The 22,942-nt window shown below is 40.9% G+C and overlaps 4 protein-coding genes across 14 annotated transcripts; 2 read left to right on the top strand and 2 right to left on the bottom strand.

Moving 5' to 3' along the window:
- Positions 1-2,360: 2,360 nt before the first annotated feature.
- Positions 2,361-5,389, top strand: LOC103987622 (ACT domain-containing protein ACR6). Of its 7 annotated transcripts, XM_065156180.1 has the most exons (8): positions 2,393-2,489; positions 2,574-2,675; positions 3,205-3,250; positions 3,365-3,479; positions 3,550-3,617; positions 3,855-4,451; positions 4,519-4,623; positions 4,699-5,389. In XM_065156180.1, the coding sequence occupies exons 2-8, from the start codon at positions 2,635-2,637 to the stop codon at positions 5,041-5,043; spliced, it is 1,317 nt and encodes a 438-aa protein (XP_065012252.1). In that variant the 5' UTR covers positions 2,393-2,489; positions 2,574-2,634; the 3' UTR covers positions 5,044-5,389. The 7 variants fall into 7 exon arrangements, 6 of the variants coding, with proteins under 6 accessions (XP_009404247.2, XP_065012255.1, XP_065012256.1 ...); XR_010497573.1 differs by lacking the exon at positions 2,574-2,675 and having other exon boundaries at positions 2,361-2,489; positions 4,541-4,623; positions 4,699-4,839; XM_009405972.3 differs by lacking the exon at positions 2,574-2,675 and having other exon boundaries at positions 2,361-2,489.
- A 140-nt stretch (positions 5,390-5,529) lies between these two features.
- Positions 5,530-7,515, top strand: LOC103988362 (omega-hydroxypalmitate O-feruloyl transferase). Its single transcript, XM_018828230.2, has 3 exons — positions 5,530-6,049; positions 6,142-6,579; positions 6,652-7,515. The coding sequence occupies exons 1-3, from the start codon at positions 5,984-5,986 to the stop codon at positions 7,513-7,515; spliced, it is 1,368 nt and encodes a 455-aa protein (XP_018683775.2). The 5' UTR covers positions 5,530-5,983.
- LOC135641121 (membrane-anchored ubiquitin-fold protein 4-like) lies at positions 7,364-10,314 on the bottom strand. 4 transcript variants are annotated; one of them, XR_010497576.1, is made up of 6 exons: positions 10,132-10,314; positions 9,890-10,045; positions 8,899-9,072; positions 7,916-8,070; positions 7,646-7,832; positions 7,364-7,500 (listed from the first exon to the last, which is right to left on the bottom strand). XR_010497576.1 is itself a non-coding variant. In XM_065156186.1 (4 exons), exons 2-4 carry the CDS (start codon positions 10,017-10,019, stop codon positions 8,382-8,384), a joined length of 360 nt encoding a protein of 119 aa, XP_065012258.1. In that variant the 5' UTR covers positions 10,020-10,045; positions 10,132-10,305; the 3' UTR covers positions 8,100-8,381. The 4 variants fall into 4 exon arrangements, 1 of the variants encoding a protein (XP_065012258.1); XR_010497575.1 differs by having other exon boundaries at positions 7,365-7,500; positions 7,596-7,832; XR_010497574.1 differs by lacking the exon at positions 7,364-7,500 and having other exon boundaries at positions 7,528-7,832.
- Positions 10,315-10,486: 172 nt separating this feature from the next.
- Positions 10,487-21,784, bottom strand: LOC135583221 (amine oxidase [copper-containing] zeta, peroxisomal-like). 2 transcript variants are annotated; one of them, XM_065156178.1, is made up of 12 exons: positions 21,225-21,783; positions 20,075-20,184; positions 19,681-19,986; positions 19,207-19,319; positions 18,768-19,098; positions 18,455-18,670; positions 18,128-18,364; positions 14,940-15,125; positions 13,600-13,740; positions 11,915-12,183; positions 11,501-11,582; positions 10,487-11,198 (listed from the first exon to the last, which is right to left on the bottom strand). In XM_065156178.1, the coding sequence occupies exons 1-12, from the start codon at positions 21,418-21,420 to the stop codon at positions 11,082-11,084; spliced, it is 2,304 nt and encodes a 767-aa protein (XP_065012250.1). In that variant the 5' UTR covers positions 21,421-21,783; the 3' UTR covers positions 10,487-11,081. The 2 variants fall into 2 exon arrangements, with proteins under 2 accessions (XP_065012250.1, XP_065012251.1); XM_065156179.1 differs by lacking the exons at positions 10,487-11,198; positions 11,501-11,582 and adding an exon at positions 12,953-13,012 and having other exon boundaries at positions 12,068-12,183; positions 21,225-21,784.
- Positions 21,785-22,942: the final 1,158 nt, after the last annotated feature.

Below are 22,942 nucleotides of genomic sequence, written 5' to 3'. Positions count from 1 at the left end.
AAAAAAGGAAAGACATCCTAACCTATGAAGGTGGAAGAATAAGATGCTAGAAGATTGAAGTGTTATAGAGCCGACACACCGAGAGGACGAGGAACCCATAAACCGATTCACCTTGTAGATAACCAGGGCTAAGTAGAGAAGGCTCCTAATCTCTCTCCTTTACGAGGACTTTTCAAGGATCAAATGAAAAAATCAACCTCACCCTTCATGGTCAATGAGGACTTATAGAGAATGGATTAATCTCTCTCCTCTCATGATAAAGATATTTCTTCGAGTCGATTCCGAATGGACATCAATTGATGAAGGGGCACCTTGGAGAGTATGAAAGTGATCAATATACAAAGACCATCTCAGAGATTGCACAAGTGATCGATATGTGAAGACCAACTCAAAAAGTGTAAAAGTGACTAATGTGTGAAAAATCCGACTCGTGTTAGAAGAAACCCATCACGACAAAAGGCATAAAACCAAATATGCCCAAGACGCATGAGTTAAGAAAACTTAACCCATATTAGAAGAAACATGCCATGGTGGGAGGCACAAGACTCATGTCAGAATATATCTAAAGTGCAAGCCGAAAAAACCTGACTCATGTCAAAGTAAACCTACCACGACAGGAGGCACAATAGAAAATATGCCTGAGGCATGAGTTGGGAAAACCTGACCCATATTAGAAGAAATTTATCACAATAGGAGGCATAAGATGAAATATATCTATGACACATGAGTCAGGAAACCCACCAAGACGGAAGGCATAAGACAAAATAAACTCGAGATTTGTGAGTCGAGAAAACCCAACCAATATCAAAAGAAACCAATTATGATGGGAGATACAAAGCAAAATGTACTTGAGACACGTGAGCTGAGAAAACCCGACTTGCGTAAGAAGAAACCTGCTATGGCGAGAGGTATAAGACAAAATGTGTCCAAGGCATGTGAGTTGGAAAAACCCAACCTACATTAGGAGAAACCCGTCATGGTAGGAGACATAAGACAAAATATATCAAAGACACATGAATCTACAAAACTCGACCCTCGCCTTTACCTGACATGTGGAGGTCGGGAAGCTCGACCCCTACCTCCGTCGAAGCATGAAGGTCGGAAGAGATGGGGAGGTAAGGAAACTTGACCCCGTTCGACCAAGGTACGTCCCTAGATGATATGAGGGTTAGGTCGACTATGGATCACCACCGGCAGTGCTTGGGCATGTTGGACTAGACATATCAGATGAACTCGACGTGCCACCATGTCGACGATGGATCGAAGAGCTATAAACTTGATGTGCTGGAGGAACTCGATACCATACTTTAGACCCCTCTCGTGAGAGCTTCAAAGCACTACATGGGAGGGCGTAAATGATAAGGAGTATATTGTTAGCTAATCGTTATATGATATATAACCGTCACATAGTATCCAAGGTGAAAAAAATAAGACAAAGGTCATTCTCCACCCATTTGCCTATGCCGTCACCTCCTTGTCGTCCACGTGGACAAGAGGTCAAGAAGAGGTGGTTGGAGGCTACCTCTCCGTAGAATATTTTATAAATTATTTATCCATTTATGACTAAGTATAAAAGTTCATATGAACAAAAAAAAAAAAAAGATGAATGAATTATTATTTTTTGACCACTCGCATTTACATTCATATACATTGGGTTACTAACTTGATCATTGAATGGACCTAGTCGAGAAACCTCTCCCAACTTTAATCTTCATATAGATGACACATCAGATAATTCTATACATATGGATCCGAACTGGTCGAGCTTTCTCTCCACAATATCCACCTCCCATTATCTTCATACTAAATATCGTTATTATAAATCCAAATACGCTCCTTTTCTTTGATGCTTTGACTTTGCGCGTGGATACATAATACGCACAAGATAATTTGGGCCGTCGGGAGAACCGGTCACTCTCGCCGGTCTCACCGTCGAAATAACGGGAAGCGGCCCACACGCACGTGGCAAACACCTCACACGTTTTAGTCTCCCCCCGACACACGCGCGCCGGCGCTTAATCGGACACCCCCCTCCCCCCTCCCCCCCACTCCGTCTCCCGAATCCATCCGTGAAAATATCATAACAGGTGTCCGCTTCTCAAATCACGACATCAGCACAGCAACCAGTCGTCGAACCAATGGGAAATCGCCATGTCAGATCGCGGGAGATGGAGATGAACAAACTACAATTACATATCAATCCCTGGAAAATATTAAATGCCCAAAATACCTACCCTGTCGAGGGCATATATCAATTTAAGGAATTAGAAATAAAATTTCAGGTATTGTAGGGACTGATTTACAAAAGTTACCTTCCCTGTACACCTCTCTCTTATATACAGGGAGAAGAAGAGAGAAGAGGAGCTCTCTTTTCTCTTGAGCTTGGTCTAGTTCACTTGTTTGGGGACGATGAGGAGGTACCCGGAGGTGGAGATGGATGTGGAAGACGATGAATTCGCCAAGCTCATTAGGAGGATGAACCCTCCGAGGTGACCTGAGTTTAGCACTCTTTGCTTTGATGTAATTGCTTGATTCTTGGAGCATATTGCTTTGGTATGTGGTCTATTTTGCAGGACTTTCCATTTTTGCTTGTGATGCGGTGCTAAAGTTTCTGTTTGGAAGAGATGAGCAGATATGGTTTTTCATTTCTGCTTTGTTTATGGGGAGATGATTGGGTTTGCTTTCCTAGGAATTTCTTGCTCCTTCTCCTCTCCTGTGTAGCTTTTCGTTTCTTCCTCTTATGTAAGAATCTTTGTTTTGCGTAGTTCGCTCTGTTCTTGATTTAGTGTTCTTAGTGTTTTGGATGCTTTGATCTGCTTGAATTATTTTGTCAGCTGGGCTCTGCAATGGCATCTCTTTTCTGGTTCTTATTCTCACATCATTTCAGCATGGTTTGTTTCAATCTTAGATATCTTGTGTTGGATGTGATTATTAGGTGTGAGTAATCCTCCCTTTGTACTTTTTCTTTGGGTCTTCATTGGTTTAGGGTTCTTCCACATTTTTGAGTCATGTTGTGATCGGATGGAATCCCTTTTCCATGGCTTTTGCTTTGGCCTTTCTGAGCACCGAATCTTCGCAAAAGAAACAAAAATGATTCCTTGTTGTTGTTTGTTCATTTTTAAGATTCTTTCATTCTACCTCATTACTTTTGCTTCAAACTTTTTCTTTGGAATCTCACCTCATGTCTTTGGTTCTGCAATGCAGGGTTGTGATAGATAATGATTCTTGCGGTGATGCAACAGTTATTAGAGTAAGTGAGAGGCTTTTTGAGTAAACATAAGCTTAAATCACTGCGGAACCAAAGGTTGCATGCTTTGTTTTTGATGAATTGTCTCTTAGATATTGTACGTGTTCATTGTTTTAGGTGGATAGTGTCAACAAGCATGGGATTCTGCTAGAAGTTGTTCAAGTCCTCACTGATCTGGACCTTGTCATCAGAAAGGCCTATATATCTTCGGATGGAAGTTGGTTCATGGATGGTATGCTCTCCGAGTCTCAATAAGATCGAACAAAGGGAAGAAATAGTTCCTAATTCTTCTCATTTTCCAGTATTTAATGTGACCGACTGCGATGGAAACAAACTGTGGGATGAGGAGATCATCTCCTACATTAAAAAGGTATTAATTAAAATTTTTAGTGTGGCATATTTCCATTACTTTTAGCTCAACTATAACATACATGATGAGTTCTATCCGAATCTAGCATATTTTTCTTCATTTGTTCTTCTCAACATTCATATATATCAGCTCAAATCACCAGTTTCATGAGACAAACTTTGCCACCATTGCTTGACGAACATGTTAGATAAATGGCATCAGCTTGATTGTTTTCTGTTTGTTATTACGTTTGTCCAGTCCCTGGAGTCAGAGGCTTGCTTATTCCCCAAGCTTCAGAATTCAGTCGGTATAATGCCGTCAACAGAGGACACATTAATTGAGATAACAGGCTCCGACAGGCCTGGATTGCTATCCGAAATATGCGCTGTTCTTGCAACCCAGATGAGTCATGTGGTGAAAGCTGAGCTATGGACACACAACAACAGAGTTGCAGCAGTGCTTCATGTCACCCATGAGTCCACCGAGGGAGCAATCGAAGACCCCCAACAGCTCTCCACCCTCAAGGAGCTCCTCTGCAATGTTCTTAGAGGTGATCATGATCCAAGGATGGGGACGATGACCGTGTCGATGGGGCTCACCCACACAGAGAGGAGGTTGCATCAGATGATGTTCCATGACCGGGATTATGAGAGGGTTGAAGTGAAAGAAGCTGTGGGGAATAAATCTAGACCCCAAGTCACTGTGATGGACTGTTCCGAGAAGGACTACACTGTGGTAATCTTGAGATCCAAGGACCGGCCCAAGCTTCTGTTTGACACCATTTGCACACTCACAGACATGCAGTATGTTGTGTTTCATGGGACTGCCAGTGCAGGAAAGGAAGAAGCTTATCAGGTACGTATCATGTGTAAGCTATACTGTTTCCTTTAAGCCAGTCCTAATCTTTCGAGTCCGATTGAAGGAATACTATATAAGACATGTAGATGGCCTCCCCATAAGCTCAGAGGGCGAGCAACAGCATCTGATTCAGTGTCTTGAGGCAGCTGTAGAGAGAAGAGCTTCAGATGTACGATCGAATTCCCAAATATTGTGAATGGTTTTCACTGCTTGTGTTACTTATATCGTCTTTGGCCATGTGCAGGGTCTCGAATTGGAGCTGAAGACAGAGGACGAAGTTGGCTCTCTCTCAGAGATCACAAGGGTATTCCGAGAGAATGGCTTGACCATCAGAAGAGCAGAGATTTCGACCGAGGGAGGCAAAGAAGTAGACACCTTCCATCTTTCTGAGACATCAGGCAACCCTGTGGATGCCAAGACGATCGATTCGATACGCAGACAGCTCGGGCAGACGATAGTAAGGGTGAAGCAGAACCCTCTACTCGAAGCGAAGCCTCCTCCCGAGGTGGTCAGCACTGTCAGTTTCTTCTTTGGCAACCTCTTCAGGGCCTCGTTTCAGAGCTTTCGACTGATCAGATCCTACTCATGAACGCCAAATCACACTCATGGAAGACGATTAGCATGCAAAGATGATACCGAAAAAAGTTAGGTACGACATCAAAGACAAACATCCAGCAGCAACACTCTGTAGATAGTCCAGGATGAGAAGTATACCGAATGTGATGGAAGGATGAGCAATAATTACACTATTGTAAATAGACACTATTTGATGTACATAGATGGCATGCTCTTTTAAGTCCAAGGAATCCATCCAATGCATTTGGTGTCAAGAAAATTAGCAGAGGAAAAAGATGGGTGTTAAGAAAGTAATGTGGTTGGATTATGGATCTTCAATTTATCCTAAAATGACAAATATGAGAATTTAAATTCTAGCCTTTTCCTTGTATGGAAGATGATTATGGATTGATTGTGGTAAAGTATTTCACCAAATCAGATGGTATACATATCATACAATATATACAGATCAAATGAGGCAGCCTGCCCTATAGATGTGATAGATTTGAGAATCTCAACACACTATTATTAGTTGACTATTTTAGGCTTACCAAAGCATAAATAGGCCAACAGCCCCTTCCGTGTGACTCATGACCTCCTCCATGCATGCAACCTTGCTACTTGTGGTGTGATGGAGTCTGCACCCGCCTCTACAGCAATGCAATTTATGACACTTAATCCAGTGACACTGACATCACACTGGCAGTCCAAGATTGCAGCATCCTAACATTCAATGACCAGCATGATCTATTATTGTCATCCATGGTAATCATCACTCGCAATGCAACTTTGCTGATTTGGGCCAATGATATGGGAGTCCTGTAGGTTGGGAGGTCAATCACATCAACAGAAGAGATCGTTTTGGCTCACTTCCTCTGAGCTCTCAAAACTGTTAGCTGTGCACTTCATCCCGCCCATCCACCAGTCGACTTCTCGTCTCAAGCTCTCTATAAATTGCACCGTGTGTTAGCCCCATGGAACCAACCATCTCTCGTCTTCTTTCTCGAGTTTCTAATCAGATGTCTCAGCTGTCGAACATGGTAGACGACATCTCAACTCAGTTCTATGTTTTGATGGTATGTATGGTTGACGTGCAGAGACTATACTTTTTGTTTGTGTATGCGGTGGTCAGATTCCAGAGCCGAGAGAGAAGTTTGAACTCTGTGTGGAGCAAGGGGAACCGACGCTTGTTCCGCCGGCGGAAGAGACGGCGAAGGGCCTCTACTTCCTCTCCAACCTCGACCAGAACATTGCGGTCATAGTTCGGACCGTATACTGCTTCAGGTCGCAGGAGAAGCGGAACGAGGAAGCTGTGCAAGTGATCAAGGCGGCTCTGGCGAAGGTCCTCGTTCACTACTACCCGCTCGCCGGGCGGCTGGCGATCAGCGACGAGGGGAAGCTCATCGTCGATTGCACCGGAGAAGGGGCGGTGTTCGTGGAGGCTGAAGCAGATTGCGAGATGGAGGACGTTGGCGACATCACGAAGCCTAACCCCGACACTCTCGGCAAGCTCGTCTACACCATTCTCGGTGCCAATAACTTGCTGGAGATGCCGCCATTGGTCGTTCAGGTTCGGAACTCGCACCCTTGCAGCTTGTTTCGATCATACAATCATCGGAAGCTCATCGCGTGCTTCCTTCAGGTCACTACGTTCAGGAGCGGGGGATTCATCCTTGGGCTAGCCGTCAACCACTGCATGTTCGATGGGCTGGGCGCGATGGAGTTCGTCAACTCCTGGGGCGAAACGGCACGAGGCCTGCCGATATCGGTGCCGCCGTTCGTCGACCGCACCGTTCTCGAGTCTCGAAATCCTCCTCTCGTCAGTTTCCCCCACCACGAGTTCGCCGAGATCGAAGACGTCTCCGACTCCACGGCACTGTACGGTGAAGAGATGGCGTACAGGTCCTTCTGCTTCGAGCCTGAGAAGCTCGGACGCGTGAAGAGGAGAGCTCTGGAAGACGGAGCTCTCGCCAAGTGCACGACCTTCGAGGCGCTCTCCGGCCACGTGTGGAGAGCCCGGACGGAGGCCCTGAGGCTGCAGCCGGGGCAAAAGACGAAGCTCCTGTTCGCGGTCGACGGGCGGTCCCGATTCGATACCCCGCTGCCGCAGGGCTACTTCGGCAACGGCACCATGCTCACCGGCTGCCTGAGCACGGCAGGGGAGCTTCTGGGCCGCCCGCTCTCGTTCGCCGTCGGACTGGTGCAAGACGCAGTCAAGACGGTGACTGATGAATACATGAGATCGGCGATGGACTACTTCGAAGCCACGAGGGCGAGGCCTTCGTTGACGGCCACTCTTCTGATCACAACCTGGTCTCGGCTGTCCTTCCACACCACGGACTTCGGGTGGGGGGAGCCAGTGCAGTCCGGGCCTGTGACTCTACCTGAGAAGGAGGTGATCCTGTTCCTGTCCCATGGGAAGGAGAGGAAGAGGAAGGGCATCAACGTGCTTCTCGGGCTCCCAAGCTCAGCAATGGCACGATTGCAAGATCTGATGGAGATATAAGAAGATGGAGGATGAGTGATTGTGTTGTTCTTCTTTCAGCAATAATGTCTCTACATGCAGATGAGACAATGAGAGATTACTATTCTGCTAGAAGATGATAGGTCATCGAAGAACATTAGCTTCTGCTCACCACCAATGTACTACCACATCACTTGGTTCTCTGTCAGTGGTTGAAGCAAGAAAAGGACTTGTCTGCTAGTTTGCTAATAGTATTTACTCGCACCAAACTTCTTTCTATTTGAGGGCACATTTCCTCTTTTCTTCATCCAATGGAGTCCTTTTCTGCTTTCAAACCCATTGTCTAATTCTTTTACTTCCTGAAAAGCTAACAACATAATTAGGATGTTCTTAAATAAACAAAAATCAAAGGTACAAGTTGATAGTATCATAATTCAATTACCTTCTCGATGGCCTTGCATCCCCAAAGAATACAGTGACTACAAGAATGAACGCATCAGTTGACTACCACCAGTTTATCCTCATTGCAAGTGTTTGAGCTTATCCTGTCACACAAATGCTTCAACAAGATCCTTCTTCCGCTTATCACCAACATATCTGAAACCAGGGCCAATATGGAGACAACATAAACACACCAAGAATATATCGAATTGATTCTGCAGTCAACGCGGTCGATATACAGGTGGTGTGTAGAGAAAACTGTAGTCTGCAATGCCTTATGTTAGACTCAGCTACATACAGGCCACTCTCTTCCCCGGTCAGATCCATCTGTTTCGAGGCAAGCTGTGCAAGAGCATTCGCCTCGCATCATCGTATGGCATCTTCCTCTAAGAAAATAATACAATATAGAGTTGCTGGCAGACGATATGGTTGCCGCCGGTCACACGCTTCACAAATGGCTTCTTGCTCTACAATATAGAGCAAGAACAGGCTGTCTTCTTTGGCGACTCGTCGATCCTTTTTTCTTATGTCATTAGAAAAAATAAGTAAGCAACAATCATTTTAAATTTGAAGGAAAAAACACATTACATTAAAACTCAAAAATAAATTTACAGATCGGAGTAGTAGGTAGACAAAATGGGGTGAAATAACTGGGTGTTTCATCAAGCTAAAGAGAATTACAAGCGAAGCGACTTTGATATTTGACAGATCAATTGATAGTACAGGTGCAAGTTTTTGTAACATGACCTATGAGTCTTTAAAAGAGCTTCATATAGAAATTCAATTGTTCCAAGTTGGATTAATTGGAGGCGTTCCTAGCATTAGAACCAACCTGCTAATTAATTCAATTGAAGGATCTTTACTTTGATGCACAAAAAGACATGGAATTTTCTATACATCAAATTGAACTTCTTAGAGACCGACCAAGAAAGATATCATCGGATGATAGAGTGCCACAACAACTGCTAACAAGATCCAGCTTACCCGTTTTAGTTTTAGTCGAAGATGGTTGCACAACAACATGCATGGTGATCACACCTGCTGGAAGTTCACTAAAAGGTGATGATGCGCACTGGGCAACCGTCATATTGTTCTCTAATATTTTGCCCGCACTTATCAGTTTGACATCATTAGCCACCTCTGGTATAATCTTCTTATCTACGACAAAAATGCAAGGACAGGAAACAACTGAATTACTAAAAGATTAACAATATAAGACTAAAATAAAACATAAAAAAAACCGACACAATAGCAGGCTAACATCACAAAGGGAAAATGAGTAAACGTCAACTGAAAGTAACAGCATATCTACGAACGTAAATGTTATAACGATAAAAGAAATGCCCAAAACAACATATGTGACTAAATCACCAACTTTAAGATAAAGCATTAAACAGTTGATAGCCAAATTCAGTTCTAAAATGTATATTTAATATATTAAAAATGTCACTTGATGTTGTTGCCCAAAGCAAGATTTGCTACTTTAGTTCTAAAACGGAGGCCTCTATGAGTGATGGAACTTGTCACATTATTGAACATGAGGAACTTCCCCATAAAGATTATAACAACAATATCAGTCCTGTTAAGCCCAATTCTACAAGTCAAATTTTCTTTTTTTTCCGAATCAGCTAGTTTAGTTTGACATGGGTACCAAAAATTAATTTCACAAGGGGATAGATAGAGATGGATGCAATGGAAAGGAACAGAATCCAAATTTCGCGATAACCTTCCTCGCAGAGGCAGCAAGATCGATATAGTACAGGGCGGTAATCAATATTCTGATATTTATTCTAACAATGAAAACATCGAAATCAAATCGTTGTGAAGAGAAGAAATCACCAGAAATCGACAAGTTGAAAGATCTGAAGGACCAATGACAATAATGACAAACGAGAAGTTTCTGTTAACTGGATTCTAAAGAAAGGAGAAGCTTCTGTCTTGCTGACTCGGAAAGAAAAGATTAAGAGACCCCTACCTCGTGGCCACTCGGAGATTATCCTGTCTTTGAGCATGGCGACGGTGGACGTAGAAGAGTAGCGGATCGGCCCGATGTCCGACCCATCGAACAGCCGGAACTTGAGCTCGATCAGATCCTCTTCGGGCATTTGCTCTCCGATAAATCACCAATCACCTACATAAAGGAAGCAACCAAAGAATGAATTACCAATTTGTCCATCACCACAACATCGGAATCGGAAAGAGATGGGAAAAACGCACCTTTCCCGGCGGAATCGAACAGGGACGTTGAGATGGAGAGAAGCGAAGGAAACCGGCAAGTGAGATTTGAGAAACCCGGGAAAGGATTAAAGGTGAAATCTTGCGATGGGGATTCCAAGGCAGAGTCCCGTTAGGGTTCAAGAAGGAATGTGGTTGATCCCAAGAACAGGTAAATTACAAGAGGAAGAGGGAATAAAATTGGGAGGCGGAGTTATCAAACCATCAAAGGGATAAATACAAGCTAAAGGGCAAGCAGCGTGCGTCATGTCGACGAGACACCGGGTGGCCGTCGGAAGCAAGGTTGGGCCCATGTCCAGCCCTGGGTTGGCCACCGATGCCTCCAAAAACACGATAGGTACGTGCGAGCGGAAGGCAATGAGCTAAAAAAGAATTAAAGAATAAAGACTGCGCCGCATGGAAATCTTTTGATGCCCTTCTTGTCCTTATTATATGGTGTTGTCGATAAAGAGGACGGATGCGTCGATAGATGTAGAAGCTGCGGGAACGGCTAATCTCCGGCAAAGCTCCGGCAAATCTCCGGTGAAATCTAAAAGAGTGAGTGATACAAGATGCACCTGGAGCCACATTTCTTCTTGTTTCAAATTTCATATGCATACGAAATAAAACTATACTCTGCTGCCCAGCTAATACGATCGAAGCCAAACAGATGAACAATAAAACTCACAGAAAGGGGGGAACAAAGCAAATACACAATAATTTACTTAATAAGTGCGAAAGGAATAACTTTAATTAAAAGATAACCATTGTCAATCAGTCACCGCAAAAAGCAGCAAACTAAACCCATCATACATATCTTCATATCTAAGCAAAATGACTAGTGGTTGGCTTGAGGCTTCCATACCGTTGGAACAAAACCAAGACATATGCTTTTGAGGTGTCGCTTTATATATGACCAGGATACAGATGCATCATCGGCTTTTCATCATTCATCAAAGCTTGGCGAGAAGAAGACTTGGGACCAACTTTGGCGCTACACTCTCCTCCTCTGCTCCACTGGGACTGGGAGGCACATCAACCGAAGGAGAGCAGTTGAAAAAACCATGCGGCTGAAAATTTTTAAAGCCAGTAAGTGGAAGCATCAAACTTGTAGAGGAAAAATAAAAATAAAACATAAAAAAGGCTCGCTTGATGAACAAAGAACATTAACCAAGTAAAGCCTCAAACATCACAAGTAGCCAAAAGAATTGATTCCATCATTAAAAAAAAAGCCATAAAGCCCCAACTATTTGGGGCCAATATAGGTGGAATTGAGATATGTGATGTTTGAGGCTTTACCAACCAAGTATAGATGAACTGGTCACTGCAGATGAAAACGATTCACCAAAAGAAAAAGAATAAGTAGGAATACCATGAGCATAAAACCTATGCGCTCAACAGGCATGACAGGCCAGTCTTCCAACCTTGGGATGTGGGTGACTCCAAATACATACCTGTAATTAAAGCTCGTTAGTATGAAAAACATCAGTGAACCTACTGAAAATTTCAACACACAGATTCTTGAAACTGCACATAGCCTCCAAAACAAAAGAACTAAAGCAAAATTAACCAATCCTACAAGTCCAAGTTCATAATAAGTCAACATAATGCTGCTAATATCAGAAGTAAAATATGTAGATGTCTTGCATGTATAAGCTGAAGATATAACACAACCGGGAGTTCAGAATTGTTTCTAAAGCAACAAAAATAAAAAAAGGCACAAGAAAAGTGTTCGTATCAATTCCAAACGATCCCAAACCACACTCTACTGATTAAAGATACTGACCACAGAACAATGTTAGTTTCCTCAAGGGACCTATTCTTCTTAACCCATGTGGCTAGTCCCTCATTTATCCGTGGATTTTGATTAGGAAACTCTCCTCCTGGATACATCTCGTCATGTTTATATGATGTAACCCAAAGGTTATGCTTTAAAAATGCAGCTCTTCTAAAAAATTTTGCCTCTGGACCAGCTAATGGAAGGCAATTGGGACCAGGCATGAGCTTGTAGCCCGCAGGTTGACCAGTTCGATTTACAGTTCTGGTGTTCCTTACCTGAAAATCAGAATGAAGGCATAAGAAACAAAGTAGAATAGGAACAAAGTAGTAGTAACAACAGTCCCTCACGAGTATTAACATCATAAGCTATAACATTTCATTTCCTAGCAAGAATACAAACAGATGAATAGTCACCAAAGAGTGATGAAAGCCTATCCTCTTAATGCAATTGTGGTAAAGGTGGAAAGAAGATTATTAAAAATTGTCCGCCAGCCAGGATCAATATAAGGATGCAAATGTAAATGAATGAGGGAAGAACAAGATTTTCCCATTAAAAGTGTAAGATGCATAACTTATAGTGAGAAGGTCAAAAATTATAAATACAACGAACAAGATCAGTTTTGTTTGGTCAATAAGTACGTACATGAAGAAAATATGAATTAGTTAAGTCAATATAAAACTAGAACACTAAAATGTATAATTTGCAACAATTGGGGTCATATCTTTTCCCTGATTGGCTTATCCTGCCACTGAGACAAATATACATAATTTCAAAGCTCTAAAAGTCTTCCTTTTAACTCTTCCAAGGTCTAGGAGGCTTTTGAAATGTTTCTTCATAGTTCTATCAATTCCAGCAGTAACCAAATCAAGTAGATCTTTCTATTAACCAATAGCTTTTGTTATATAAACACACACAAAAGAAATATAGTCCTGTAGAGTTCCAATGAAGCTTCTCTCTTTTTCTGAACTTGTCTTACTAAAGACTTGGCATCAGCTTTACAGTGTTAAATCAAGTAACTAGTAACAGAATTATATAAAATCTCACATGGAATTTTCTCAACTTGAGTTGCACCCATCTCTTCTCGTAACTTCACTGGGCCCAAAGCTTCAAATTCCATAGAAATTTCAGGTTCAATGATACAGATAATATAGTACTTAGCAAACATTTAGGGCCAGCACTATGACTTTGGAATAAGAAAAAATATACGTATTTAATCCTATGGGAAACTTATAGAAGGTTGATGTACTGATAGGTTAAACATGGGAAAATTGGACAAATTACTAATTTGAGCCCATAAGAAACACAGATAAATTTGTTAGTCTGTTCAATTATAATTATCAAAGACAAATAATTTGGAAATTTGGTGGTTTTTCATACATTTAATGGACATAATAAATAATATAAAAATAATATGGTAAGCTTCCAGTAATATAGGAAAATAAAAGAGTTATCTAAAATATAAGCTTTAGAGATGCTATGGGTATGACATTTACAAAAAGCTTAAGTAAATACGAGTTTTTAAGAAAACGAAGAAGCTAGGTTCAATTTCAAAGATGCACTTGGATGTCATTCCTTAGCAGATGTGATGGCTAAATTCAAAATTCTTTTAATAGTCTGCATCTGTAGCTCATGCAGATAAGGAAATGAGTCAATAAGAATAAATCACAATACAAATAAAGTGAAGTATGTACAATCCAGTGTCGTGCAGATGAAGGATTGCAGTCACGCATAGCCTGCAACTCAGATCTGAGAAGCTTTTCTTCAGCATAGAATGCATTATTGTGAATATTATGCAGGCCAGGTTCTTCAACTTTGACATTCACCTCAACCACCTACACAAAGCACTCTTACATATACATAAAGTTCATAGCAACACAGACAGTTCAAATAAGATTTGAGCATATATAAGTTGAGACATGGGCAATAATCATTGATGAAACACAAAAAAAATCGTATATATATATATAACGTATCAACAACCTTTGCATTGTACAGTGACTTTATTACACAAAGAATCGACAGAATTGTCATTTTTTTACGAGAAGGAATTGCATCATGTATAGACAAAAGTTCGATGATAATAACAATGATCAAAGGAAAGAAAGAAAAAAAGAACCATATGAACTATGTAACTAGGCCACTAGACACCAAGGTGACTGGGTATCCACCATGCTGCTTTGTTCTTTTAGTAAAGGCATCAAGATGCTTCCATGTATGTGGGCAAATACACAGTAGCACAAGCTTAGGGTGTTGTCTACCTTATCAACCTTTCACCTAATTCTTTAACAAGATAAACTAGTTATTTGCTTAGTGAATTTGTAGAAATCTTTCATGCACTAAAAACAACTCAAGCCAAAATTCAAAAACAATATGAAACTTAAATTTCATGTTGAGGAGTTCTTTGCAGTTTATCTTTCAGATGGGCATTCAGTGTTTCTCTTTTTCTTTTAAGAAATTGCAATTTTTAGCTACTTTTGCTAGGTATCTCAAGGTTTTCAATTTTCTTTGCAGAATTGATGTTTCCTTTCTTTGCTGTTTTCATTCTAACAGACCCAAGTTTCCTATTAGTTTTATCAAGTTCAATTTATCCTTGAAGATACCAAACAAAGCAACCAGAAAAATTAATCAAGTTTATTTTATTCTGAATTAGTGATCATGAACCGAGTAGTCATACGAAGATGATTGAGGGCTATGTAAGCCTTTTTGCATAAGTGATACAATGGGCATAAACTAAAATTCTGTTCCCTGTGAGCCTTCCGCAGAAGCAAATACTGGATTCCAGTCTCTTAGAACCACTTTCAAAAAGAATCTGGGGAAGTAACACAAGTGCGAAAAAGATTGTTGAGTTAACTACTAATAGTGATAGTGATGAATACATACTTTTATCCTAATATGTAGTAAAGCAAGACATATACAATATTGCAGAATAAGGATTTAGGACAGGTGAAAATCAGGATAAAAGAAAGAAGAAAAATCACAAAGTAGAAATACAAAACTACATCACAACACAAAATGTAAATAAAAGGAGCACCTGATTGAAGGCTTCATTAGGTTTACAGTCAACAGCCATATCCATGCGAGCAACAAAGAAATGCTGATGAACTGGCGCATATAAACCCGGTGCAATTGTTGTACCATACTTTCTTGATTCACCAGGTCCCAAAGCCCCTAGGCTGAGAATTCCAGTTATCTTTACTTCTGCCTCAATTTTACCATCCTGCAAGAGAGTACCATGTAAACCATATGCATCATATCCAAAGCATATGTCTATATCAAGCATGAAAAACAACAGAATGATGTAGGACTAAGAAGATTGATTAGCAATGATTGAACTAACCATTCTGTTTTATGAGCTAAAACAGAAAAATCATGCACGTATAGATAAACTACTTCCAGGTTTAGAAAAAACAAAGGATATTGAGATAACATTAAGAATGCACGAGCATGAAAATTGCATTATGAACCCAGTTGGAGAATCTCAGCATTCATGTCAGAACATAACTTTAGGAGCTCACTCAAGCCCTACCAAGCAGGAAACTCTGTCAATATATCTTCTATATATCAAATCCAAACTTTGCCCATCTGCTCCGGTTCATCAACTATGTATGTAATGGCCGATTCTAATTTTCAATAGTTTCTCTATGTTCAATTATTTAACTTACTGCACAAGAAGTAAGCCCCTGAAAACACCTTGAACATGGAAGCAAACTGGTAACTGACACAATAAAGGTGTCTCAAAGCTCCGCAGCAATGGATATATTTTACCTAACAGGTAACAATTGTTTCTAAAAAATAACATAAATAAATAAATCTATGTGTGACATAAATATTAGATAATATATTCACCAAAATTCATTGTCTAATGTTCAAATCACTGTCAATCTTCTTACAGCAACGTAAGAGCATTTGTTTTAATAAAATGACTAGCATAATATAAATGTGCAAAAACCTTTCATATCATATTTGTTAATACCTTCATAGAGCAGGAAAATTGTTTTTGATTTTATATCAGAGACTAAAAGATGTTGATTTTGACCTGAACATGCCAATCCACCAACTACCCAATGGAAGTCGATGGAGTGAAATTCATACCCAGGACATGCTGTGCCAGCAGAATTAGTGAAGGAAAATAATCCAGATTTAGAATTACTATCTGATACCAGAGTCAACATAAATAGTTAGTATAAAAATAACTTATGATATTCAATTAATATCAGATGGATGATCAAGAAGGATTGTTGTCATAGGTGCAGCCCAAACAATTCGCTCAGACCATTTAGCTAACCCACCAACTTAGGCACCTATTTAAAGCAGGCAAAGCAACAGATTAGCTGCCTATATAAGAGCCTGGAAAGTTAACTAAGCTCCTAATGCCTACTTTTTCTTGGGCAGACACTTGTTACAAATAATTGTTAGGAGAGAGTCCTAGAATCTGACTAAAAAAAGAGTTACAATTTTGAAAGAAAAAGGTGCAAGTAGATTTATTAACAAGTTACAAGCTAAAAGAAAGTCATTTTATTTACGTGTGCAATGAACAGTATATGCTGATCTGTTAAAACTTAGCCATGGCACATGCAACTATGCCTTAATTGTCATAGTGTGCTTCTTATTTATTCATCTACTTTAATTTATGTTAGTATTTTGGGTAGCGTCTTCCATCATAATTCACAAAAGGAGGGCCATTATAGAAGAAAACTAAACTGTCTTGCGATTATAGTTGGAATCAAGTTTAGAATCTCAGTCCAACGCAGATACCAAACAGTGACTGGATCAATACAGTTCTGGTATGGATTAACATATCAATACTCAGTATAGGTCAGCGAAAGAGGAGAGAACTAAAAAAAGAGGATTGGTGGAGGAGAAAGACATGAAGACAGAGGAAGACGAGGAGCCAAAGCATGAGGAGATGAAGTGGAGGAAAAGGAAGAGGATGCAAACCTTAAGATGGTGGCAACAATTGGCAAGGTGGAGATGGCATCGGCAATGATGCAGCAAGGAGAAGAGGCAGACAATGGGGGAGAGACAGATAGCACATAAGCGAAAGAAAGAGAGAATGCATGAGAGTAGAAAAGAAAGAGAAAAGAATACCATGTTGTTGCATCTCATAGACTTGCATACATATCAGAGTCTTCAAACTGTAGTGAAAAAATGACAGCAAACTCATTAAAAACCAGTTCTCATATTACCTACTTAAAATTATTTAAGCAGAGACATTTTTGTCGTATCACCAAATCCATATCAAGTTACTGCCACCTAGCTAATCCAACTAAATCTTCAATCATATACTAACTCTTCCTGATACTTACTAAGTAGCACATTATGTATATTTCATTCCCAGTTGTTCAAAAGATATGGCAAATACAATAAACCTATAACAAACCCCAGTTCTCTGCAACGTCACTCGGTCCTTCCCTGATACGAAGTCAAGATACGAAGAGAAGAAGAATTTTTTTCTCCACCAGTGAAGTAAACTGTTTCTCCTAGTAGCAGGTCTTTTAAGTGTGTCACAAGTGCTTATTATCTTCTCTTCTCATGCTTCTTTTCTTTCTTTCATACCTCTTCTATCCCCAATTCCACTTGAACAAGATCATGTTCTAATAAATTTCACCCTCAAACATATCAGTTTATAGCCTTCTCAGCAAATTGCTTTCGAGAACAACTTGCCAATTCCCTAACAACCACGGGTTCATACCCAAAGTTTTGAAAAAATAACTTAATCTAACAATCTTTTTTGGACTGTCACTCTGTTACAAGATATACTCACGTTACTTCGGAGTAAATATTGGGACTATTTGCTAGTACATGGAAGGATTTGCACAACATTCATACCTTAAACAACATTGTGAGTGGATGAGTGCAAAAGTTAGGTGCATATGGAATCACAGACCATAACAGCCCATGCAGAAGCAGGCTAATCCAGCATATTGTAGTAAAGTTTTCTATAATTAGCAAAATATGAAGTTCTGATATTTGGTTGAATTATATATTATAGGTATGGCAAAAGAGAAGAACCTGAAAGTGGAATATCTTCTGTCAAATAAGTGTAAAAGCTTTCAGCAAACAAACACAAAATTAGATGAAAGGATGAGTATGCTGTAAAGGCTTAAATCATGACTAGATTGTCCAAAAAGTTACAATTTCAGATTATCAGGTATAATCAAACATTATGTTACTAGCAACTAGAACAAGAAGCATAAAGTGCAAAATTTTCCAACTTACCTGATAGAAGTGCCAGAAAAAGCCATATTCATAATTAGCAACTGTACATATGAAGGACACACTTAGCCTTCTTGATCGCCTAACTTCTGCTAAGCCTGTTCTCCAATCTTGGTGCTTCCATAGGATCCCATGGTCCTCTTCATGCAAACAAACACAATTCTCAATAGTTTCAACACCACCAGTGTAGTTTGTGAAATGGGCATCAAAGTATTTGATGTAACCCAAGCAGTCACAGCCCTGGATTGACATATATTTTAAGACAGAAATTGGAAAAGCAAATACAACTAATGAAGCATAAAACAGATCTGCAAGCATAGCACATTTGACCTTTTTAAGAGAGTGTGCATTTTTTCCAAGGCCATCTTCCCCAGCATCAAATGCATTTTTACGGTAATGAGGTTCATTTGGATCTCCATGAGGAACTACCATCTCCACGAAGCTTAGCCTGTGAGCAATAGGTCTCCGTCCACGACTACCATCAACATATGCTAGAGAATGTATGACTAATCCCTCCCTTGGCGTGAAACCAATCCGGAAATTCCACTATTCAGCAGAAAAGAGGAAGATTGTGAGTTCACTGCAAGCTTTGAAAGAAATAGGTGAAAAAACCAGAGAATGATGCAATAAATGAACAGAATACCTTTTGCCATTGCACAAAGTAACCATTTACACGAAAACTGGGACCTTCAGGCTGAAGAATTTGTAGAGGTTTCACATCACTTCGGTCAATGCCTCCTCGTGTTTCTCCAGGAGTATAGTTTCTCAAAGGATCTGCTGGAGGTAGAGGCACCAATTTTCTATCTTCAAATTCGATTATAACATTATTTTGAATATCCACAAGAACATGTATGCCTTCAACGGGACGTGCGTAACCATTCTCCATGGGGCAGTCACTCTCAGTTCTGCAAAATATTAGTGGTCTTGCAAGTCTGCGATTAGGACCATCAGCATCACTGTAGTAACCAACACACCTGGATACACAGGTGAAAAAAGAGAAATCATAATTAAAAAGTAGCAACTGCAATGGCATTATATCCCGATAATAGCTTATAGTAAATAAACGAACAAGTCGAGCATACCAAGAATCAACCATCACAAGATCCATGTCCTCTACTCCTCTCTTTCTCATTGCCTCTATGAATGGAAGGTGACTTTTTACAGCAGCTTCACATTCCGCATACTCCATGGCATCCTAGATTTATAAAATAAGATCACTGGTCAAAATCACCTATTATATGAAAAAACCATAAGCTTCTAATAAGTAAGCAACGACCAATATCAAAGGAAAAATCTTGCTTCTCAACATACAATCAGAAATGTAATAGCATAAAATACCTTTGATAAGGAACTTGAGGATGCCATGCTTATATCATGAACGATAAAGTAAGAGATTTCAAAACAAATATGATACAATGATTTAAGAACTAATTGTAGATTCAGGGTTATAGAACTAATTGAGAAGAATAAGTTCGACAAAACATATTAGCAAAAGAGAATACAAGAAGAAAATCATCTAAGATTATGCCCACATCAGCCTCTCCAAAACCACATACCATGGAGGGTTGGACTACCGGAACAACTTCAGAGGAGATGACTTTTCCCCTGTGACGGCCACCCCGAGTAGCCGCATGAACTTCTGAGAGTTTGACGATCCAAATGCTTGTCTCATTTGACCTTTTGTTGTAAACAACAAGCCTAGCCCTCCGAGGAGGAAGCTTACCCAGGATGACAGGACCACCTTTTGTTCTGGGGAGTAGTGATGGTTGAAAAGGGGGAAAGAAGTAGGCATCAGCCAATGCCACAACGTTCTTCTCTGGTTCCAACAGAACAACTTCTATAAATCGCATACCATCTCTAACCTGAAAAGAAGTTTACCATAATTATTGAAGTCAAGTGTTCAAATATACCAAAAGAAAGCTCATGAAGCAAGCAAAGCATCTAAAGAACCTCTGGAGTTGCACCAGCAGCCCTGACTGTTGCTACTGCAACTAATATCTCAGCTGCAGACAGTGGATCTAGAGGATGGCTATTTTGAGCTCTCATCACAATCGGAATTGCTGCAGTTAGACCACCAAATGTCAGGATCAAACAAAGGATAATAATAAACACATACAAAATGACCTAATTATCACTATAAAGAGTGATATGATCGAACATAAACAACAAAAAAGATAAAAAGTGATGTTGACAAATGAAATCTAAGGCAGACACCACTTATAACTATCTTGGAATTGATACCGCCAAGTCCACGTAGTCAACCAGGCAGCAAATGATCTCAATATGTTAAGGGTCTTCACGGAGAGAAGTGCAGGGAAGAAGGGCAACTGCTCGCAGGCCATAGTGCAGTACAATGAGGTGATCGGTTTTACATTACACATTCATAGAACACAACACTTGTTACATAGATAATAGACATATAACAAGCTATGTAAATCATTTTTCCCTTAATTTACACATCATGACCAATCAATGTGACAAAGCGTGAGAAAGCAAGATAATATGAGTTCTTATCGCATGGGCCGATTGAGCCCTCCAAATCCACTCCTTGTTTACGTGGTCTTCCTTTATTATCTCCCAAAACTCTTCCATGATACACACTAAACTTGAACAATAAAATATTTCATTCAAGTTCTTAAATAGCTTCATCGAATTTCATCCTAGGTATCCTAAATGATAGCTACAGCCCTTTTTTCGTACAGCTTGAAATCTTGTTGTGTAAAAAATTTAGATGTTCGTGCCTTTTTTCTTCCTCTTTCTAGTTCTATATCTGATTTTGCCCTATCTCTGCTCCTTTTTCTCATGTAAGCATATCATAAATAGATCCTAACAACCCTTCATTCAACCAGTCAATAGCGGACTTCTTAACCCATCGTACCCTTATAAGTTTCACGGCGAGGTCCCTTATCGAGAAGGGCTCCTATCCTTGTCACGTCTTTCTTTGTCATGGATCGAATCTCGGACAAACTTCTCGGTTTCTTGAACCGATCCTCTTCATCTCCAGTCAAGCCTTTATGCAGAATGATCCAAACACGAAGGAAACAAGGATAACGAGAAAGAACCACAGAAGAAGAGCAAGGCAGGTCCAACAAGTCATCACCTTTGGAAGAGGGCTTCATGGGAGGGGCCGGGACGTCTTCGGCGGGGGCGATCAACTTTCCGACGGCCTCGACCTGTGGCGCGGTGGCCCGCCTCTCATCAGCCACGGGAACCCATTCTTGGACGGCTCCCTTGGCACCGACGACGTCACAGATGGGAGGGTCGGCGTGCGTCGCTTTTTCCTGAGTTGCGGCCATTGTAGAGGGTTCGCAAGCTCACCGAATCCGCCGTAGTATCCCTCCTCGCTGGAACTGCAATCTGACATGCAGCGTGCCTCCGAAGCCTTCCGCGCTCTCTCTCTCTCTCACGCCCTCCCTCGTCCTTCAAACCCTCCCCAGCGATCTCCCTTCACGATTTAATTCTATCCTATAGCCTTGCGTTGAAAGAAGACACAAACCCTAGACAAATCGGCCTTCGATAGGAGGAGGAGGAGGAGGAGGAGGAAGAGAACGAAAGAGCCGGGTGTCCGAAACGAAGAGGGTTAAAGAAAGGGGGAAGGAGAGGAGGTGGCGCATTTATAAGGGAACGGTTCGACTGGCCTTTCAATGACGCCGCGGGAGCGAGGAAGCGAGGGAGCGAGCGACGTGGTAGTGCAATAGGATTGGGTGGCGGAGGTGGATGGACAGCGAAACCAAACCCGTACTTATTTGCTGGCTCGACGTCTTTATCAAAGATGTGACAAAGCACCACGTAGGACAGAGAGAGAGAGAGAGAGAGAGAGGGGAAGAGGCAGCTTTCGGTCTTCTCACTGTCCAACGTACTAACAGTACTCACATAATGAAGCGCAAATTTTCGGGAAAAGTTCTTCGTTTTGATGTTACTTTTTCTTTTTTTTTCATCGTTATTTTTCGTTGATTTAATACAGCTGCAATGGCAACACATTAAAAAAAAAACATATTATAATTGGTATAAATATTTTAAAATTATTTTCCAATTACTATATTAAATGGGGGTGAAGTTACCGGAGAAGGTGCGGGGATCGGGTGGAGTGATAGCGATACGCGAGGTGGGTAGTGTGATAGGAGCACCCTCATGTAGCAGCGGAATACAATAATAAGACACTGGACCGGGAAACGAGGGATGCTGCCACGGCTGTCACGTTGCAGGGTCCCACCATCCGTGAGATGACAGCCTGGGATCCGCGTCTGATACACGACGCTTGTCTCGTTCCTCAGGTGTGCAAGAGGAGAATCGTAAGATCCAATAAGCACGTGCAATCGACGTGATGAATCAATTTGGATCTTTGAATATTCCCATAAATCGCGTCATTTTCAACTTTATCAGGCGGGCCCGTTCGTCTGTCCATAACGGAATTTATTATGTTTGGGAAAACGATGTGAATTTTTTTATGATTCCTTACCGAGAGATCAAATTCTGTTTACCGTCGAAATATTCCCGTGATCGACGTGGGGCCCTAACGTTCGAGAAGGAAGGGTTCGAAACCAAAATATAATCACCCGATAACTCACCCAAACACCTGCTGTGCCCGTTCCGCTACGAATGCTTAAACAGACACCAATAAGAGATAGACACGTAGGTGACAGTTTCGTTTGGAGTTTGACGGTACGACACTATGCATATGCATGGTTTATATATACATACATATATATTTATATATATAAAGCATGGAAAGAGTGAAGGGGACTGCAATTAGTGCTTATATTGACAGTTGCCGACGAGGAGTCAACTTATCGAGTGCAGCTTTCGACTCGGTGCTCG

Source organism: Musa acuminata, chromosome BXJ3-6 (assembly GCF_036884655.1).
Source record: "Musa acuminata AAA Group cultivar baxijiao chromosome BXJ3-6, Cavendish_Baxijiao_AAA, whole genome shotgun sequence".
In the NCBI taxonomy this organism is placed as follows: Eukaryota; Viridiplantae; Streptophyta; class Magnoliopsida; order Zingiberales; family Musaceae; genus Musa; species Musa acuminata.
The sequence above is the reverse complement of the archived record's forward strand: the minus strand, read 5'-3'. Positions and strand labels throughout refer to the sequence as shown.

Excerpts from the sequence above, each read along its gene's own strand:
- LOC103987622 (XM_009405972.3), top strand. The coding sequence starts at position 2,410 with ATGAGGAGGTACCCGGAGGTGGAGATGGATGTGGAAGACGATGAATTC. Across the intron at positions 2,490-3,204 it reads AGGAGGATGAACCCTCCGAG|GGTTGTGATAGATAATGATT; the intron begins GTGACCTGAGTT and ends TCTGCAATGCAG. Across the intron at positions 3,618-3,854 it reads TCATCTCCTACATTAAAAAG|TCCCTGGAGTCAGAGGCTTG; the intron begins GTATTAATTAAA and ends ACGTTTGTCCAG.
- LOC103988362 (XM_018828230.2), top strand. The coding sequence starts at position 5,984 with ATGGAACCAACCATCTCTCGTCTTCTTTCTCGAGTTTCTAATCAGATG. Across the intron at positions 6,050-6,141 it reads TGTCTCAGCTGTCGAACATG|ATTCCAGAGCCGAGAGAGAA; the intron begins GTAGACGACATC and ends TGCGGTGGTCAG. Across the intron at positions 6,580-6,651 it reads TGCCGCCATTGGTCGTTCAG|GTCACTACGTTCAGGAGCGG; the intron begins GTTCGGAACTCG and ends TGCTTCCTTCAG.
- LOC135641121 (XM_065156186.1), bottom strand. The coding sequence starts at position 10,019 with ATGCCCGAAGAGGATCTGATCGAGCTCAAGTTCCGGCTGTTCGATGGG. Across the intron at positions 9,073-9,889 it reads AATCTCCGAGTGGCCACGAG|ATAAGAAGATTATACCAGAG; the intron begins GTAGGGGTCTCT and ends TTTTTGTCGTAG. Across the intron at positions 8,438-8,898 it reads TTCGACTAAAACTAAAACGG|AAAAAAGGATCGACGAGTCG; the intron begins GTAAGCTGGATC and ends TAATGACATAAG.
- LOC135583221 (XM_065156178.1), bottom strand. The coding sequence starts at position 21,420 with ATGGCCGCAACTCAGGAAAAAGCGACGCACGCCGACCCTCCCATCTGT. Across the intron at positions 19,987-20,074 it reads CTGCTGGTGCAACTCCAGAG|GTTAGAGATGGTATGCGATT; the intron begins GTTCTTTAGATG and ends ACTTCTTTTCAG. Across the intron at positions 11,583-11,914 it reads GAAACTAACATTGTTCTGTG|GTATGTATTTGGAGTCACCC; the intron begins GTCAGTATCTTT and ends CTTTAATTACAG.